Source organism: Oncorhynchus clarkii, chromosome 18 (genome assembly GCF_045791955.1).
Source record: "Oncorhynchus clarkii lewisi isolate Uvic-CL-2024 chromosome 18, UVic_Ocla_1.0, whole genome shotgun sequence".
NCBI classification, from domain to species: Eukaryota; Metazoa; Chordata; class Actinopteri; order Salmoniformes; family Salmonidae; genus Oncorhynchus; species Oncorhynchus clarkii.
Window position 1 is genome coordinate 32,836,391 of NC_092164.1, and position 21,742 is coordinate 32,858,132.

Here is a 21,742-nt window from a genome sequence, read left to right on the forward strand (position 1 = left end):
AATTTATTTGCAAATTATGGTGGAAAATAAGTATTTGGTCACCTACAAACAAGCAAGATTTCTGGCTCTCACAGACCTGTAACTTCTTCTTTAAGAGGCTCCTCTGTCCTCCACTCGTTACCTGTATTAATGGCACCTGTTTGAACTTGTTATCAGTATAAAAGACACCTGCCACAATCTCAAACAGCCACACTCCAAACTCCACTATAGCCAAGACCAAAGAGCTGTCAAAGGACACCAGAAACAAAATTGTAGACCTGCACCAGGCTGGGAAGACTGAATCTGCAATAGGTAAGCAGCTTGGTTTGAAGAAATCAACTGTGGGAGCAATTATTATTATGGAAGACATACAAGACCACTGATAATCTCCCTCGGTCTGGGGCTCCACGCAAGATCTCACCCCGTGGGGTCAAAATGATCACAAGAACGGTGGACAAAAATCCCAGAACCACACGGGGGGACCTAGTGAATGACCTGCAGAGAGCTGGGACCAAAGTAACAAAGCCTACCATTAGTAACACACTATGCCGCCAGGGACTCAAATCCTGCAGTGCCAGACGTGTCCTCCTGCTTAAGCTAGTACATGTCCAGGCCCGTCTGAAGTTTGCTAGAGAGCATTTGGATGATCTAGAAGAAGATTGGGAGAATGTCATATGGTCAGATGAAACCAAAATATAACTTTTTGGTAAAAACTCAACTCGTCGTGTTTGGAGGACAAAGAATGCTGAGTTGCATCCAAAGAACACCATACCTACTGTGAAGCATGAAGGTGGAAACATCATGCTTTGGGGCTGTTTTTCTGCAAAGGGACCAGGACGACTGATCCGTGTAAAGGAAAGAATGAATGGGGCCATGTATCGTGAGATTTTGAGTGAAAACCTCCTTCCATCAGCAAGGGCATTGAAGATGAAATGTGGCCGGGTCTTTCAGCATGACAATGATCCCAAACACACCGCCCGGGCAACGAAGGAGTGGCTTCGTAAGAAGCATTTCAAGGTCCTGGAGTGTCCTTGCCAGTCTCCAGATCTCAACCCCATAGAAAATCTTTGGAGGGAGTTGAAAGTCCATGTTTCCTAGCAACAGCCCCAAAACAGCACTGCTCTAGAGGAGATCTGCATGGAGGAATGGGCCAAAATACCAGCAACAGTGTGTGAAAACCTTGTGAAGACTTACAGAAAACGTTTGACCTCTGCCATTGCCAACGAAGGGTATATAACAAAGTATTGAGATAAACTTTTGTTATTGACCAAATACTTATTTTCCACCATAATTTCAAATAAATTAATAAAAAATCCTACAATGTGATTTTCTGGATTTTTTTTCTCATTTTGTCTGTCATAGTTGAAGTGTACCTATGATGAAAATGACAGGCCTCTCATCTTTTTAAGTGGGAGAACTTGCACAATTGGTGGCTGACTAAGTACTTTTTTGCCGCCCCACTGTGTGTGTATATATATATATATATATTTTTTTTTTACACCAAATACAAACATACATATATACGAACAACAACTTACAGACGTACACAAACAACAACAATCTCCTCTGCCCAGACCTGCATGCTCACAACCTCATTCCTAGTGCCTGCATTATTGTTTGCCACATGGCCTTAAATTGTATCAATTTGTTTTTCTTGGTCTCCCATGCTATTTCAATAAAACATGATTAGATTTTTCCATTGTGTTAAGGATGGCAGATTGATCAAACTTTTTCAATAGAACACTTTTTCAGTGACTTTCAAAACAACAAACTGTGCTCTCCCTCGTTCCGCGTTGCCTCTCAGTGAATAGAAGGAGAAACATGGAAGACCTGTATCCAGTTGCTGTTAAAAAAATGGAACCATGATGCTGTTTCCCTGGATAAGTAGTGAGAAGCTAGAATGACATATTGAAGTCAGCATGTTCCTTATGTTGATGACGACCTCCCTGCAAAAAAACAGCCCAGTCTGACCATGAGATGGCAAGCCCCTACTGCTGCCGAGGCCTGATAAGTGTCCCTCACCCCTGCCTCTCATCTCCCCCGCACGGTGCAGTGCCAGGGCCCTACGACAAAACCCTGTCAAATTAGCCAACCAGGTGACTGAAGAGATGAGGGAGAAGAAAAATGGCAGCATTCAGCAGAAATGCAGATTTCTGGCCTATTAGGCTAATGAAAGATTAATGCTATAATTAAATAAAATGTCTGAGAGCAAATTTAGAGAGCTCTTTCTTCCATGGTTGAATATAGCCAAATCTTTTGTTAAAATAATTGCTAAAAATGTTCCTTATGGGACACTATAATTCACACGATTTTACGTATAGCTGTTATCGATATGATACATCTTGCTCATCTTATTGTCTAAAGTGGACAGCTGCCTGCAGATCCATGTCATCATCTAATGACATACAAATCTATGCATCAGCTGGGTGTGATACATTCAGTCACAATGGCTCAGGATGAGTTAAATGCATTCAATTGTACAACTGACTAGGTGTCCCCCTTTCGCTTGTATGTATGCAGAATAATTAGATACTTAAAGCTACAGCCTAGGATCTGGAATGTGTTTAATGATCATTTCAATTCTTGATATAGAGTATACTCTGTCACTACCATTTTGTTATTTTTCGAATACCAGAATGTAGCTTTAAAACCAGTGTGATCTGGGTTGTATGGGAACAGACTCCTTCTTCTAGAAGCAGTCATTGATGGTATACCAGCCTATGGCTGAACATGAGGTAGAGATCAGCTCACAGAGATACATTGGAACTTATGTCCTGACCTGATCCACTCACTGTGATCCTAATCTAGCGGTTGAAAGTTCACGTTAGATTGAACAGTCGGCCAAAGTCTAGAAAAACTAAAAATCAATGATGGTTATCTTGTAATGTGAGTCAACTTGTTGTTATATTGATTTTCATTTAACGACAAGGTTCCTAAAACCATGGCAGAGGCTGTGTCTGAAATGGCACCCTCTTCCATAGAAATACATTAAATGTGTTATTTTTAATTACATGCACTATTCCTTATGCACATTCAATATTCCATTGTCAAAAGAAGTGCACTATATAGGGAATAGAGTGCCATTTCGGATGCACTCAGAGTCTCTACAGTACACACAGTTGGACATAGATAAGTTCACTTCACTTCAAGGATGCCCAGCATTGCTGTTTAGCTCAGAGGAGAGGGTCAACTTGTTACAGATTAGGAACACTTACATTTAGACAGAGAGTAATGTGTCAAGCAGTGGTATTATGTCTATGTCTCTTTGAAAGCACATTAAATCACTCTTTATGAGAAATTACATACCATATCCGAACTAGGCAGGAAGTGAAATATAGTCCAAGATATTGACACAATCATTTATCCCTGCATTGTGATCTGTAGACCTGGGTCACTCTTTTGAAACGCACACCAATTCTTTAGATTCTTTCCCTTCCCTGCCAGTCTTCAGGAGGCAGCGTCGATGATACAGATAGAGGTACAATGTGTCTAAAGATCACTTCTAAAGCAGCTCTCCTCCCTTCTTCTTCTTCTCCATCCGAACTCTCTTCAGGATTCTAAAGCACCCTGAAGGACAAGAAAATTCAAAAGAGCCCCGTAACCCCATTGTCACTGAGGACAAATTCAAGTGACGGCCTAGGCCTGGGCTGTACCCCATAAGACACTCCCCACCACACACACACCACACATGCCATCCTTCAATCTCACTGTCAGGTCAACTGTGAAAAAAACTATGAAAACTTTCCATAAGAGCGACAGGCCTGATTGATGAATGAGTGATCACAGGTTTTTAGACAGCAAAATGCTAACGTACCACCAACGTCTTTCCTGTCCTTCAGAGTGCCCTGTCCCCAAAGCGGCCTGTCCCAATGGTTCTGACTGGTGGTCCCAGGTGGCTTCAGGACATCACCTGGCTGGCAGCAGAAGATGGCAAGAACAACTGTGTAGTGTACAGCATAGGTACGTACCCTATTTGTTCTTTCACTAACACTGTACTATTGGGAACAGGTCTCCCTCGTTAAGGTGTCTATCGACCTGAGGGGACTTCCAGGTTTAGTAAAAGCTAGAGTAGAAAATCTTGTCTTTAACACAAACTGTAGTAATCAACTTCCCTAGAGACTGTGAGAGCAGGGATGTGTCTTTGGAGGTCTTTACATATAGTTGAAGTTGGAAGTTTACATACACCTTAGCCAAATACATTTAAACTCAGTTTTGCATTTGAGTCTATTTGTACTCAGTTGACTATTTTTTTAATTCAAGAGCATGAAGTTTTCAAGACACCGACTATCGTTTATTGTAAGAAGTGGTGCATTTATTCAACATATTACTTCCTTTACAGTTTTCAATGATTCTGTATATTTAATGTTGTTGCTTAATATACCGCTTACAGTTGCAATTCGTTGTCATAAAGAAGAGTTGTCCTTGATTCAACTGTAAGCTGTCTGTATATTAAGCAACATCATTGAATCTATATAATCATTCCATATTAACAACAAACATAAACATGACATTTCCATGAAATTAACACCCCTAAAATGTGTAGGCATAATGTTAATAATTCACTTCAGTTATCATTGTTTGACGAAATCAAAGCTCTAAATGCTTTTTAAAATATGAAGACTTCAGGCAACGAGAAGCTTTTCAGGTTATCAGTTATCTTAGGACACAGAGCAACACTGAGAGTGAAGAATAACAGAACATCTCCACCAATGTCATATTCTATTATCAGTCTGTTGAAAGAGAATTGTATCCTGAGGGAGACTCCACAGACACAGCATCGACAGCAGCAGCCAGTCAGTGTGCTGCGATTGTGTTTAATTAAAACACAACAGAGATGAACTGAATCATGCTTCTCAGAGGGAAGTTAGTCATGAATTGTACACAGCGGTAATTGATTGGGTTTAGCCACAGTAGTCAGGCTGGATAGAGACTGGATGGGGTGGCAGAGGATCAGACAGAAAACAGAGGCCTATAATCTATAGCTGGGCAGTGGGTAGTTCTGTCACTGAGATAATGCCACTGTACAGAACATTGGCTGTGGATGGGTGATTTTAGAAGATGTTTTAAATATTGATAGTTTACTCATCTGAATTATTGTAGCTACTGTAACATGCTAGTACTGTATTCATATTTAGTGGACAGACGCACGTGACATAGGATGGTGTGTCAACAGACTGTGGTATGCAACGATTAATGAGGAATCTCTCACTGATCATTTGGACAAATGACAATTTAGCAGGTGTTTGCATATTTTCGAATCTTGGAATTGGAGGGGACATTTGGCCCATGGTTTGGCTCTGATGCATTTACTCAAGATTTTAGTTTTGGGTTTCTGAGATTAATACTGTATATGCCAACTGTTCTTGGTGTTTGTTTCAAAACACATTTATAAAGCAGGGTGCCTCACATAATTTCATCTTTGCTGGTGACTTCAATGTGACTTTCTATAGAGGTTTTCAGTGCCTTTTACGATGAGGTGCATTGCTTTAAAATATTTGTTCTTCTAATCGTGTCAGGATTGTTACCAGATTTGATTGTGAGAATTCACTTAAGCAGAAACGGAGAAACAGAATCTCTTGCTCCATTGACTCCCGGTGCCAAAATGGCAGCACATATTATTTATGTGTTTTATATATGCTCTCTATACTGTCAGAAGGCTTTTGGCTTATCTTGAATGACTGTCAGGGCCTGCATGGGATGTCAGAGGAAAGGAAGGAAATATATGAGATTATTAGACTCTGCTGGATGTTGTCGGAAGGTCTGACGACACGTCATAAAGCCTGGTTTGATCAATGCTGGACGAGGTGACAAGACTTAAGTCCTTATCGTGCCCTAGTCCCTGATGCTCGTAGACGGTTGTTAGGACTAGGCAGGGGGTTTAGACTGTTCATTAGATGGTAGCTAGGCCCTAGTCGCTGCACTTAGATGTATCATCTCTCCCCCGTCTCGCTCCTCCTCCCTTCATCCCCCTTCTCCCTGACTGATATGTGACAGCCTTATGGAAGTTGCTTGCTCTGAGGAAACATAATGGAAGTGCGGGGTCGGGACGCAGCAGGGTGAAACTGAGGCCAATGTCAGAAAAATGTCTGCCGTTGCAACAGGGAGATAGAAATTGTTAGTGGCTTATCAGTACAGTTCCTGTTTTGGGCGATGGCACGCTGTTGTAGCATCTAGCTGTATTACGTATGGACGCTGTGCTTTACAGTGGTGCAGGTATACAGTAATATGCTGCAGCTATGTATTTTTCAGATGTTGTAAAACTGGGTCTAAATAGTAGTTACAGTAGTGGGTCTATATTACGTACAGATATAGGTAATACATTATGGCGCAGCTGTGGTTTGCAGTCAAATGTCTTATTGGATCTAGGATGTTGTAGAAGTTTGATATCAATGTTTTGCTTTCACACTCCCACACTTTGATGAGGAAGTGAGAAGTAACAGCACCAGAGATCCTGGCACAGGGAGTAAAACGTAACAGCCACAGAGATCCTGGCAGAGGGAGTGAAAAGTAACAGGCCCAACAGGAATAATCCTGGCACAGAGATGGGCAACCATCCTGGATAGAGGGAGGGAAGAAGGGAAGGAGAGAGAGAGAGAAGGAGGAAAGTATCTGACAGGACAGGAGGAGTGATCCCTTAAGCTTTTCAGGAACAGAGGATGCCTCTCTTTGTATTTCCCTCTTTTCTTTTTTTAACCATACAAAGATTATGATGTGCTTTGTCTTTTATTATACATCATGCATATCCCTCTTAAGTGTTCCAGAGCATACCTACTTACCTCAAAATAGCTCATTTTTAAATGCAATTAAAATATCTGTATGCATGAATATGCTACAGTACCACCTCTTCAGTTTAAATTATGAAAATCAAAAACATTAGGATTACATTTCCAGGAACATAATGATGTGTTAAATGTGCCTAAATCTGATCATAGTTACACTAACCAAGGACCAACTAACTAGGGCTACGTCCTTGCTGTAATCAAGCAAGAGCCAGGGCTTACACAGTAACTAGATGCCATAGATCAAATGATGTATCCTCTACCCACAACCAACTTTACAACCTTCTGCACCAACCGTGGCCACAGAAAAGTATAGTGTAGTATACCGACACCCTGAGAATAAACCTGGCCAGTCTCTGTTTGACTGATCAGAGCAGAGATACACTACATGACCAAAAGTGGAGTTGGTCCCCCCCTTTGCTGCTATAACAGCCTCCATTCTTCTGGGAAGTCTTTTTACTAGATGTTGGTACATTGATGCAGGGACTAGCTTCCATTCAGCCACAAGAGCATTAGTGAGGTTGGGCACTGATGTTGGGTGATTAGGCCTGGCTCGCAGTCGGCGTTCCAATTCATCCCAAAGGTGTTCGTTGGGGTTGCAGCTGTTCGTCGGGAGCTCCATTTCAAGAAGCTCCCGACGAACAGTTCTTGTGCTGCCTTTGCTTCCAGAGGCATTTTGGAACTTGGTAGTGAGTGTTGCAACCGAGGACAGGCGATTTTTACGTGCTACGCGCTTCAGCACTCGGTGGTCCCGTTCTGTGAGCTCGGGTGGCCTACCACTTCGCGGCTGAGCCGTTGTCGCTCCTAGACGTTTCTACTTCACAATAATAGCACTTACATTTGACCGGGGCAATGACTTGTTGGAAAGGTGGCATCCTATGATGGTGCCACGTTAAAAGTCACTGAGCTCTTCAGTAAGGCCATTAATTCTACTGGCAATGTTTGTCTATGGAGATTGCATGGCGGTGTTCTCGATTCTGTACACCTGTCAGCAGCGGGTGTGGCTGAAATAGCCAAATCCACTAAGTTGAAGGGGTAAAAAAATAAAGGGAACACTAAAATAACACATCCTAGATTTGAATGAATGAAATATTCTTATTAAATACTTTTTTCTTTACATAGTTGAATTGCTGACAACAAAATCACACAAAAATTATCAATGGAAATCAAATTTATCAACCCATGGAGGTATGGATTTGGAGTCACACTCAAAATTAAAGTGGAAAACCACACTACAGGCTGATCCAACTTTGATGTCATGTCCTTAAAACAAGTCAAAATGAGGCTCAATAGTGTGTGTGGCCTCCACGTGCCTGTATGACCTCCCTACAACGCCTGGGCATGCTCTTGATGAGGTGGCGGATGGTCTCCTGAAGGATCTCCTCCCAGACCTGGACTAAAGCATCCGCCAGTCTGTGGTGCAATGTGGCGTTGGTGGATGTAGCGAGACATGATGTCCCAGATGTGCTCAATTGGATTCAGGTCTGGGGAACGGGCGGGCCAGTCCATAGCATCAATGCCTCTTGCAGGAACTGCTAACACACTCCAGCCACATGAGGTCTAGCATTGTCTTGCATTAGGAGGAACCCAGGGCCAACCGCACCAGCATATGTTCTCACAAGGGGTCTGAGGATCTCATCTCGGTACCTAATGGCAGTCAGGCTACCTCTGGCGAGCACATGGAGGGCTGTGCGGCCCCCCAAAGAAATGCCACCCCACACCATGACTGACCCACCGCCAAACCGGTCATGCTGGAGGATGTTGCAGGCAGCAGAACGTTCTCCACGGCGTCTCCAGACTGTCACGTCTGTCACATGTGCTCAGTGTGGACCTGCTTTCATCTGTGAAGAGCACAGGGCGCCAGTGGCGAATTTGCCAATCTTGGTGTTCTCTGGCAAATGAAAAACGTCCTGCACGGTGTTGGGCTGTAAGCACAACCCCCACCTGTGGACGTCGGGCTCTCATTACCACCCTCATGGAGTCTGTTTCTGACCGTTTGAGCAGACACATGCACATTTGTGGCCTGCTGGAGGTCATTTTGCAGGGCTCTGGCAGTGCTCCGCCTGCTCCTCCTTGCACAAAGGCGGTCCTACTGCTCAGTAGGACAAAGGCGGTCCTACTGAGGTAGCGGTCCTGCTGCTGGGTTGTTGCCCTCTTCCACGTCTCCTGATGTACTGGCCTGTCTCCTGGTAGCGTCTCCATGCTCTGGACACTACGCTGACAGACACAGCAAACCTTCTTGCCACAGCTCGCATTGATGTTCCATCCTGGATGAGCTGCACTACCTGAGCCACTTGTGTGGGTTGTAGACTCCGTCTCATGCTACCACTAGAGTGAAAGCACCGCCAGCATTCAAAAGTGACCAAAACGTCAGCCAGGAAGCATAGGAACTGAGAAGTGGTCTGTGGTCACCACCTGCAGAACCACTCCTTTATTGGGGGTGTCTTGCTAATTGCCTATAATTTCCACCTGTTGTCTATTCCATTTGCACAACAGCATGTGAAATGTATTGTCAATCAGTGTTGCTTCCTAAGTGGACAGTTTGATTTCACAGAAGTGTGATTGACTTGGAGTTACATTGTGTTGTTTAAGTGTTCTCTTTATTTTTTTGAGCAGTGTATATATATAGTGTAGCTTCCTGCCTGCCTGTCAGATAATAACAGCATTTGCATTAAATGTCAATCATGTGGCATCATCATCCCTGCAGTCTGCTCTGCTCTGCATCTCATTATTTATGAGCTTTGGCTGGCATGGGGATGAACCAGGAAAAGTCTCTGATTAGCACCACTGAGTATGTGAGCTGTGGTAGTAACTATCAGCAGCCCGCTTTAAAGAATTTCCCTTATATCCTCAGTACATTTTTATAATAGCTTTTCAGTGACAATGAGACATGTCTGCTAGGACTCCATTTACGAAGTCTAAGCTAGCATCATAAACCTGTCAGGCACCATGCAGAGTTCTGGCTGAGCATCAAGTCATGTGTTTTAATTATACTGAACAAAAATATAAACACAACATGTAAAGTGTTGGTCCCATGTTTCATGAGCTGAAATAAAAGATCCCAGGAATTTTCCAACACTTATTTCTCTCAATTTATTTGCATAAATTTGATCACATCCCTGTTAGTGAGCATTTCCTCTTTGCCAAGATAATCCATCCACCTAATAGGTGTGGCATATCAAGAAGCTGATTAAACAGCATGGTCATTACACAGGTGCACCTTGTGCTGGGGACAATAAAAGGCCACTCCAAAATGTGCAGTTTTGTCACACAGCACAATGCCACAGATGTCTCAAGTTTTGAAGGAGCGTGCATTTGGCATGCTGACTACAGGAATGTCCACCAGAGCTGTTGTCAGTAAATTTAAAGTTAATTTCTCAACCATAATCCACCTCCAACATCATTTTAGAGAATTTGTCAGTACGTCAAATCGGACTCAAAACTGCAGACCACGTGTAACCACCTCAGCCGAGGACCTCCACATCTGGCTTGGTCACCTGCGGGATCGTCTGAGACCAGCCACCCGGATAGCTGATGAAATTGTGGGTTTGCTAAACCGAAGGATTTCTGCACAAACTGTCAAGGAAGCTCATCTCCATGCTCGTCGTCTTAACCAGTGTCGCTTGCCCTGACTGCAGTTCGGCGTCGTAATCGACTTAAAATGCTCACCTTCGATGGCCACTGGCACACTGACAAAATGTGCTCTTCACGTATTAATTGCGGTTTCAACTGTACCGGGCTGATTGTGTCGTGTGGGTGAGCGGTTTGCTGATGTCAAAGTTGTGAACAGAGTGCCCCAATGTGGCGGTGGGTTATGGTAAGGGCAGGCATAAGCTACGGACAAAGAACACAATTGCATTTTACAAATGGCAAATTGAATGCACCGAGATACCATGACAAGATCCCGAGGACCATTGTCGTGCCAGTCATCCACCGCCATCACCTCATATTTCAACATGATAATGCACGGCCCCATGTCACAATGATCTGTACATAATTCCTGGAAGCTGAAAATATCCCAGTTCATGGCCTGCATACTCACCAGACATGTCACAAATTGAGCATGTTTGGGATGCTCTGGATCGGTGTGTACAACAGCGTATTCCAGTTCCTGCCAACACCCAGCAACGTCGCACAACCATTGAAGAGTGGGACAACATTCTACAGGCCACAATCAACAACCTGATCAACTCTATGCGAAGGAAATGTGTCGCGCTGCATGAGGCAAATCTCACCAGATACAGACGGGTTTTCTGAACCACGCCCCTACTTCTTTTTTTAAAGGTATTTGTGACCAACAGATGCATATCTGTATTACCGGTCGTGAAATCTATACATTAGGGCCTAATTAAGTTATTTCAATTTGTCTTTGTATTTATTATGGATCCCCATTACCTGTTGCCAAGGCAGAAGCTACTCTTCCTGGGGTCCAGCAAAATTAAGGCAGTTACAATTTTAAAAACATTATAATACATTCACAGTTTTCACAACACTGCGTGCCCTCAGGCCCCTACTCCACCACTACCACTTATCTACAATACACAATCCATGTGTACGAGTGTGTATAGTGCGTATGTTATCGTGTGTGTATGCATGTGTCTGTGCCTATGGCTGTGTTGCTTCACAGTCCCCGCTGTTCCATAAAGTATATTTTTATCTATTTTTTAAATCAAATTTTACTGCTTGCATCAGTGACTTGATGTGGGATAGAGTTCCATGTAGTCATGGCTCTATGTAGTACTGTGCGCCTCCCATAGTCTGTTCTGGACTTGATGACTGTGAAGAGACCTCTTGTGGCATTTCTTGTGGGGTAAGCATGGGTGTCTGAGCTGTGCGCCAGTAGTTCAAAAAGACAGCTCGGTGCATTCAACATGTCAATACATCTCATAAATACAAGTGGTGATGAAGTCAATCTCTCCTCCACTTTGATCCAGGAGAGATTTATAGATTTATTACAAGATTTAATTGAGGTTTAGGGTTTAGTGAAAGATTTGTCACAAATAAAATGATTTTAGTTTTAGAAATATTTAGGTCAAACTTATTCCTTGCCACTCACTCTGAAACTAACTGGAGCTCTTTGTTAAGTGTTGCAGTCATTTCAGTCGCTGTAGTAGCTGATGTGTATTGTGTTGATTCATCAGCATACATAGACACATTAGATTAACTCAAAGCCGGTGGCATGTCATTAGTAAAGATTTATAAAAGTAAGGGGCCTAGACAGCTGCCCTGGGTAATTCCTGAATCTCCCTCGATTATGTTGGAGAGGCTTCCATTAAAGAACACCCTCTGTGTTCTGTTAGACAGGTAACTATTTATCCACAGTATAGTATGGGGTGTAAAGCCATAACTAGGGCTGTGGTGGTCCCAAAACTTTGTCAGCTGGTGATTGTCAAGCAAATAACTGTCGGTCTCACGGTAATTGAATGTTAATTAACATAAACACATTTAGCATCTCCTTGATTCCACAAGCCATTTTAAAAAGTCTAATAAATCCATGTAATAAAGCCTACACCTTCACAATAAATCCATTATTTATTTTAGACAGGTCTAAAGAAGCTTGATATGAAGAAAATGTAGTCTATTTTAGAATAAAAAAATAGCATACTCTGAGTTGTTCTTATGTTAGGTCCTGGTGTGGCTATGCCAAATGGCTGTGGGCTACACTATTTAATTTAGCAGACAAAGATTTGCTTATTCTGTGGCATTATTTTATATTATTTTATAGTATGAAGAATACAATTGAACAAAGCTGAATAAAATATAAATATAAACAATTTGAAGGAGTGCGCACATGCGCCTATTCTGTGTTGAGCGGTTAATATATAAATAGGTACTTCTCTATGCTTAATTTAGAGTTATTAATGTAACTTTAGTTGTTCTACAAACGTTGCTCTATATGTTTATATTTTTATATGCATGTAATGGTTTTATTATAAAGGTGCATATTTATAGTGAAAATTATCTCCCCAAACTTGAAAACGCAAACACTGCTTATAGTTAGGCTCTACACCCCTTGTAAAGCAGATGAATGTGCTTAATTTGGCCACTTTAGTTGTGATACAAACCTTATTAAATCAAATGGGCTAGGCTACATGAGGTGTGCGACTGATTCGAACAAGTCACAAAAAAAAGGCATTGTTTCTTATGCTGGGCATCAGTCACAAGTGATAACATCACAACTGATAGGCTAATATTATCACCCATCAGACTGTTCTTGATTTAATCTTGTCTTTACATATACTAAATAATGTGACATGTTATTTTATTTAGAATGGACCATTATCATGCACCTGTATCGAAACAGGGGCAGCAGGAAAAAATTGATGTAATCTATGGACTTAAATAGTGAATGGAGGACGCTTTTCCCTGTTGTCACGGCTGGCTGAAGGACTGGACCAAGGTGCAGCATGGTAAGCGTACATTTCCTTTATTTAAAAATGACGCCGACAAAACAAAGAACAAAACCGTGAAGCTTTGGGCTATGTGCCCTGAACAAAGTCAAAATTAACTTCCCACAAAACAGGTGGGGGAAAAGGGTACCTAAGAATGGTTCTCAATCAGAGACAACGATAGACAGCTGTCCCTGATTGAGAACCATACCAGGCCAAGACATAGAAATACAAAACATAGAAAAAAGGACATAGAATGCCCACCCTAGTCACACCCTGGCCTAAACAAAATAGAGAATAAAAAGCCTCTCCCTGACCAGGGCGTGACACCCATGGTTTATTTTCATACCAGCCAGGTAGGCTATACTCCTGTTGTAAATAGAAGAAATGTACTTAATATTAGGAAAGTTGAGAAATAAATATAGTAGGCCTAACCTGTAGAATGCCGATGGGCACCACATCTTTTTGTTAGAGGCCATCACTCTGTTTTCTCCCTCAATTGCATAGCCTATAGAAATGTTGCGCAACATGAGCTCATGGGCACTCATGAAGTGTTTTATTAGATTTTCGAATACATTTTCATTGATGTCAGACGGATTAGAGGAGCAATAGAGTGCTGAGTACCAGGCAGTTAGTAAGTTTGGCAGGCTACTAATGACCATCAGCAGCAACAGCCCTAGCCATAACACATACGTTTTTCCAGCAGCAGACTATGATCGATAATGTCAAAAGCCACACTGAAGTCTAACAAAAGTGCCCCCATAATCTTTTTATCATCAATTTCTCTCAGCCAATCATCAGTCATTTGTGTAATTGCTGTGCTTGTTGAATGTTTGTGCTTTGCCTCATCCCGCTCAACCATACAATTTTTAATTCCTCATCAATCCACTGGGATTTAACTGTTTTTACTGTAATTTTCTTAATGGGTGCAATTTCATAAATGTGTCATGGGCAGCATCTGGTTGCACCTCATTACACAAGACAGACCAACAAATATTATTTACATCATCAACATAGAAATCACTACAAAACCTCTTGTATGATCTCTTATACACTATATTAGGCCCAGCCTTTGGAACTTTGGTTTTCCTAGATATGGCTACTATATTGTGATCACTACATCCGATGGATCTGGATAGTGCTTTCAAGAAAATGTATGCAGCATTAGTAAATACAGTTGAAGTCGGAAGTTTACATACACCTTAGCCAACTACATTTAAACTCAGTTTTTCACAAATCCTGACATTTAATCCTAGTAGAAATTCCCTGTTTTAAGTCAGTTAGGATTACCACTTTATATTAAGAACGTGAAATGTCAGAATAATAGTAGAGAGAATTATTTATTTCAGCTTGTAATTATTTTATCACATTCCCAGTTGGTCAGAAGTTTACATACACTCAATTAGTATTTGGTAGCATTGCCTTTAAATTGTTTAACTTGGGTCAAATGTTTCGGGTAGCCTTCCACAAGCTACCCAGAATATGTTGGGTGAATTTTGGCCCATTCCTCCTGACAGAGCAAGTGTAACTGAATCAGGTTTGTAGGCCTCCTTGTTCGCACACACTTTTTCAGTTCTGCCCACAAATTTTCTATAGGATTGAGGTCAGGGCTTTGTGATGGCCACTCCAATACCTTGACTTTGTTGTCCTTAACTTCTTGACGCACCCATCCCGTTCGCGGGATCATTTTCATCAACACCCACTGAATTGCAGCGCGCCAAATTCAAATGAAATTACTAAAAATATTACATTTTCATGAAATCACAAGTGCAATATAGCAAAACACAGCTTAGCCTGTTGTTAATCCACCTGGCATGTCAGATTTCAATACATCTTTTCGGCGAAAGCATTACAAGTGTTTATGTAAGAACATCTCTCTCAGTAGAAAAAATATTACAAACACCTAGCAGCCAAGTAGATAGGTCAAGAAAGTCAGAAAAGCAATAGATTAAATCGCTTACCTTTGATGATCTTCGGATGTTTTCACTCACGAGACTCCCAGTTATACAATAAATGTTCCTGTTGTTCCATAAAGATTATTTTTATATCCAAAATACCTCCATTTGTTTGGCGCGTTATGTTCAGAAATCCACAGGCTCGAGCGGTCACGACATCGCAGATGAAAATTCCAAATATTATCCGTAATGTCCACAGAAACATGTCAAGCGTTTTTTATAATCAATCCTCAGATTTTTATAATATATAATCTATAATATATCAACCGGGACTGTCGCTTTTTCAATAGGAGAGGGAGAGACAATGGCTGCCCCACATTTGCATGTTGCGCAAGCAAAACTCTGCAAACACCCAGCTATCCACTGACGCAATGTTATCTTTCTCGCTCATTTTTCAAAATAAAAGCCTGAAACTATGTCTAAAAACTGTTGACACCTTGAGGAAGCCATAAGAAAAGGAATCTGGTTGATATCCCTTTAAATGGAGGCAAGGCATCCAATGGAACAGAGCTTCCAGGAAAAACAGCACTTTCTGGTTTGATTTTCCTGCAATATCAGTTCTGTTATACTCAGACAATATTTTGACAGTTTTGGAAACTTTTGTGTTTTCTATCCTAATCTGACAATTATATGCATATTCTAGTTTCTGGGCCTGAGAAATAGGCCGTTTCAAATGGGTACGTTTTTTTTGCCAAAAACGAAAATCCTGCCCCCTACACTCAAGAAGTTAATTAAGCCATTTTGCCACAACTTTGGAAGTATGCTTGGGGTCATTGTCCATTTGGAAGACCCATTTTCAACTAAGCTTTAACTGATGTCTTGAGATGTTGCTTCAATATATCCACATAATTTTCCTGCCTCATGATGCCATCCATTTTGTGAAGTGCACCAGTCCCTCCTGCAGCAAAGCACCACCACAACATGATGCTGCCACCCCCGTGCTTCACGGTTGGGATGGTGTTCTTCGGCTTGCAAGCCTCCCCCTTTTTCCTCCAAACATAACAATGGTCATTATGACCAAACAGTTCTATTTTTGTTTCATCAGACCAGAGGACATTTCTCCAACAAGTATGATCTTTGTCCCCATGTGCAGATGGAAATTGTAGTCTGGCTTTTTTATGTCGGTTTTGGAGTAGTGGCTTCTTCCTTGCTGAGCGCCCTTTCAGGTTATGTTGATATAGGATTTGTTTTACTGTGGATATAGATACTTATGTACCTGTTTCCTCCAGCATCTTCACAAGGTCCTTTGATGTTGTTCTGGGATTGATTTGCACTTTTCTCACCAAAGTACGTTCATCTCTAGGAGACAGAACGCGCCTCCTTTCTGAGCGGTATGATGGCTGTGTGGTCCTTTGGTGTTTATACTTACGTACTATTGTTTGTACAGATGAACATGGTACCTTCAGGTGTTTGGAAATTGCTCCCAAGGATGAACCAGACTTGTGGAGGTCTACAATTTATTTGTCTTGGCTGATTTCTTTTGATTTTCAATTATGTCAAGCAAAGAGGCACTGAGTTTGAAGGTCGGCCTTGAAATACATCCACAGGTACACCTCCAATTGACTCAAATGGTGTCAATTAGCCTATCAGAAGCTTCTACAGCCATGACATAATTTTCTGCAATTTTCCAAGCTGTTTAAAGGCACAGTCAACTTAGTGTGTGTAAACTTCTGACCCCTTTGAATTGTGATACAGTGAATTATTAGTGAAATCATTTGTCTGTAAACAATTGTTGGAAAAATTACTTGTGTCATGCACAAAGTAGATATCCTAACCGACTTGCCAAAACTGTAGTTTGTTAACAAGAAATTTGTGGAGTGGTTGAAAAAATAATTTTAATCACTCCAACCTAAGTGTATGTAAACTTACGACTTCAACTGTTTGTGATCAATACATGTTGATGATTTCATTCCTGTGCTGTTTGTAACTACCCCTGTACAGTAGGTTGACTGATGACCTGAACCAGGTTTCAGGCACTGGTTACAGTTTGAAGCTTCTTTTTAAGTGGGCAGCTTGATGAAAGCCAGTCAATATTCAAATCACCCAGAGAATATACCTCTCTGTTTATATCTAATACATTATCAAGCATTTCACTCATTTTATCCAGATGCTGATTGTTAGCACCTGGTGGTCTATAGCACCCTCCTTCAAGAATGGGCTTTAGGTGAGGCAGATGAACCTGCAGCCATATTACTTTAACAGTATTTAACATGAGATCCTCTCTAAGCTTTACAGGAATGAGGTTCTGAATTTAAACAGAAACACCCACACCATTTTTATTGCTACCACTGTATCAAATGTATTATCTAAGTGAGTTTCAGACATAGTCAGAATATGAATGTCATCTGTTACTAGCAAATGATTGATTTCATGAACCTTGTTTCTTAAGCTACATATGTTAACGTGGGCTATTTTGAGCCCTTTTCGTCTGGGATGCTTACTTGCTTTACTGGGAAGCTTAGCAGAAGTAGATATTATCATGTTATTTATGTTAGAGCAGCAGGGTGACTGACGGAAGGTTGCCGACGTCGACTTCGAAATTGTAGGATTAGGCATGCGGCCGCAGACCCCTAGCGACGAAGGTGCAGGAAGATCAGACTCCAGGATGGCCAAACTATTCGTTGTTTGTATCAGCTCCGGGCTTCTTGTTGGGAGTGTAGACTGCTTTGCGGGAGGCCGCTTTCTTCGTCTTCCACGGCTCGTGACATGCGACCATCGTTGATTGATCCTTCGACTCCGCTATTTAATGGGGAGCTCTGGGCAACACCGGCCAGTTGGATAACGACAAACGACAAGGTGGAGAGGCATCTAACAAGCGCAAATTTCGCCCAGCCACCGGCGTAGAAAATGGAAACATTCCACTCTTCGTTTTCTACAGTTTCTTTCGTAGGCTGGCGACCTGCGTGATCAAGCCTATAATCCTAGGCAAGCAAACAATTGCCGCATTGGAACTCTGAGTGATCCGGTTTGTCCCGAAACATGAAACAGCCTCTGTTGTTCAGAAAAATAAGCATTTGCCAAAAATGGAGTGAGTGCATAGTGAGGTTGGAAGGGTTCAGGCAGCTCTGCCGCACTCTCTCCATATTCATATTCCTCAACAGCTGTGTTATCACTTAAAAGCCTTTCCAATTACAACAACAAGACAAAAACTCCTTTGGATTCAGTCCAGACCTGCTAAATGATAAAATAAGCGCTCATTCTCTCGCTCCCTGTCTTTCTCCCTCTTAATCTCCACAAAGCACCTTGGAGGCCGCTCACCCAAATACATGCCAATGAAGGCGGAAGTGTCATTCAGAGATGCAGGTGTCACATTTGATAATAAACTTCTGGATGAAATATGCCTGGGCTAATGAGGCACAGGGCTAGCCTGTCAGGGTTGGAACCATTGGCAGTGGGGATTGTTTGCGGGCTGATAACGTTCTGCATTGCGTCAACATTCCAAAATCCATCATTAATAAACAGAGCAGTCTCTATCATAGGGAGCGTCTGGATCTGTGTGTTAAGTGGAAGACATTGCTTTCCATTACGGAATGCTTGTGGGATTCAGGGTGGGAGGACTGGAGGAGGATAATGGGGTGTATAATCTGCTCATATTTATTTAGCTGTTCGTGAGGGTTTTATACGGATTCCATACCTCAGTAGTAAATTAAGCAGAAGAACACAAGAAAGCTATGTATTGTCATTTATTTAGCTAGTTTTGAAAATAAAAGCAGGAATGAAGAACTTCTCAGTGGAGTGTTCTGACCAACTTTTAAAAGACCATCCAAAGGTCTACAAGAATAGGTCATCGTTCTGTCATTATTTGATACTCTCTACCATGATCAATTATACCCCTATTGAACTGATATGTGGATCTGGTGAATATGTTTCTCTGTTCACATTTTTAGGTTTTCCTAAATAATTTATCCTCTTAGATGTAAGGGACCTTCGTGGTTCTGGTACCGGTTCCGACCAAAGACAAAGCACATGCCTGCAATTGTTACATCGTAGCGCAGCATGGTAGCACATTCAGAGATCAATTTATAGCCATTAATGTAAAATAATTTATATAGATTTTTTTTTAAATCAAAAAACGCTTTCTATTTCTTATAGACGGACAATTTTATTATAAGATGAACGAGCTCAGGAAGCCAAGCTAGAGCTTTGTAAAACGTTTACAGTGATGGTGGCTGACCTTTTGATCAAGAAAGACCTTTAGAAAATAAGCAAATTTTCTCTAAACATACAAATATGTATTTTACAGTTATAAGGAAAGTGAAATCTTATAGTTAGTAGTTTTATAATGTGATTCGGAAAGCATATACTGTAAGTCATTTCAAGCCTAATTCATAGTTTTGTTGAATAGGAAATCAAATCATATAAAATATAATATTGGAATATTTCTACCATATTTATACTGTGCACTTGAGCTTATGTCTTCAAAAGTGACTAAACCTCAGAGTAATTTATAACTATTTTTACCAGAAAGGTGAGATTTGAACCTTTCTTTGAGTATGCGGCATTACTATACTGAAAAGTTAATATTAACAGAACATGCAACAATTTCAAAGCACATTTCATAGTATAGAAGGAAATCATTCAATTGAAATAAATTCATTAGGCCCTAATCTATGGATTTCATATGACTCGGCAGGGACACAGCCACGGGTGGGCCTGAGAGGGCACAGGCCCCCCCATTTGGGAGCCAGGTCCAGCCAATTAGAATCAGTTTTCCCCCACAAAAGGGCTTTATTACAGACATAGATACTCCTCAGCACCCCTCCTCAGACGATCCCATAGGTGAAGAAGCCAGATGTGGAGGTCCTGGACGTGGTTACACATGGTCTGCGGTTGTGAGGCTTGTTGGTTGTACTGCCAAATTCTCTAAAACGAAGATGGAGGATGCTTATGGTAAAGAGATTAGCATTCAATTATTTGGCAACAGCTCTGTTGGACATTCCTGCAGTCAGCATGCCAATTGCCCACTCCTTCAAAACTTGAGACATCTATTGCATTGTGTTGTGTGACAAAACTGCACATTTTAGAGTGGGCTTTTATTGTCCATAGCAAAAGGTGCACCTGTGTAATGATCATGTTTAATCATGTTTAATCAGCTTCTTGATATGCCACTCCTGTCAGGCGGATGGATGGGTTATCTTGGCAAATGAGAAATGCTCACTAACAGGGATGTTAACAGACATTTTAGAGAAATAAGCTTTTTGTGTGTATGGAACATTTCTGGGATCTTTTATTTTATTTAATGAAAAATGGGACCAACAGTTTACATATTGCATTTATATTTTTGTTCAGTATAGTTATTGTTTATGGCCCTCTCATGATAAATTGTTACTTTTGGTGATTACGTAGATTACATTTTCGATTACATTTAGTTACATCTGGTTTTAAAGGAACGTTCCACAGCATGTCTCCAAGACTTCACCGCAAGTTGTTAATGGCCCTAGTTATCCAAATTGGCCAAGAAAAAACAAACAATCACGCTAATAAACAATAAAATGGTATTTTATCCAACCAGGAAGTCATTTGTTCGAATCATGAGATTACTACAGCTTCGATGATGCTTTGCGTCTGGAAGGCAGGTACGTGGAGGAGTGTCTAAGCTGGGTGTTAGATTGGCACTAGCTCTGAATAATACATGTTTAAAAACAGGCAGAACTCGAAGTGGATCTAGTAACGATACACGACCACAATGCACACAACACTATATGAAAAGATGACGATATAAAAGCATTAGCTAGCAGTCGCAAAACACTTACTCTGGGATCATTTGAGTGATGAGGCGAAAGCAACCAACTGTAGACAAAAGTCGAGGAGTGACGTCGGGGGAGGTTAATCTGCGACAGCCGAAAGTCGGACACTGATGTGGTTTTTCAACAGCAGGGCTCACTGCAACATGGTAGTGTTGCCATTGTTTATAAAAGTTGTTCTTGATAATGTGGAAATAAACATGTCTCCAACCCCCATATCACACACTCACAAACTGGAAATGTGTGTGTTCATCGTACACATGAATTGTGGGGGGGGGGGGGAAACGATTGGTTGTTAATAGAGTCTCCCACAATGCAGGTGATGGTTGCAGGATGAAGTTGGTGAAGAGCATCTGAAGAAACTTGCAGTCGATTGCAGTCCAAACTTTATGACCTTTGATCACATGATTTTTGTAAAGTTCATGCAGTCAACATGTAGGCACAAGTCGGACAATTCTGCCCTCTGTCTCTGTAGCGATTACAGTCATGGCGGATTCCACATAGTCAGTGTTTCACGGGCTTCCACAGCTTTGCAGCTGCTCGCATCTGTGTTGTTTTTGTTTGTTAACTCGTTGATTTGGGGACTACTTTAACTTTGGATGAGCTACTAGGGACACATTGCCAACTGGTTTGTGCCCCGATATTCTATCCTCATGCACAACATATTGAGAAAGGACACCGTCCACGACTATGAGTCGGTCTACTAGCCAGAGACGTGGCCTCTGTGCTTCGCTTCCTGGCTTGTTCCTCTCCAACGTGCATTCACTCACCATCAAAACTGATGAACTAATCAGCCTAGACTCCAGAGTTTTATGTTTTATGTTTACTGTTCCGATATTGTATTCTGTGTATTCTGTTTGTATATTGTCTACTGCTGGCAGCACCTTCTCACTCAG

General features: G+C 41.5%; 1 protein-coding gene across 1 annotated transcript in view; it reads left to right on the forward strand.

The window, feature by feature from the left end:
- Positions 1-21,742, forward strand: part of LOC139372301 (zinc finger protein ZFPM2-like) — a 92,380-nt gene that overhangs the window by 54,718 nt on the left and 15,920 nt on the right. Inside the window, exon 5 of the mRNA XM_071112038.1 lies at positions 3,819-3,939. Coding sequence (XP_070968139.1) covers positions 3,819-3,939 — 121 coding nt within the window. The remainder of the gene's footprint in view (positions 1-3,818; positions 3,940-21,742) is intronic.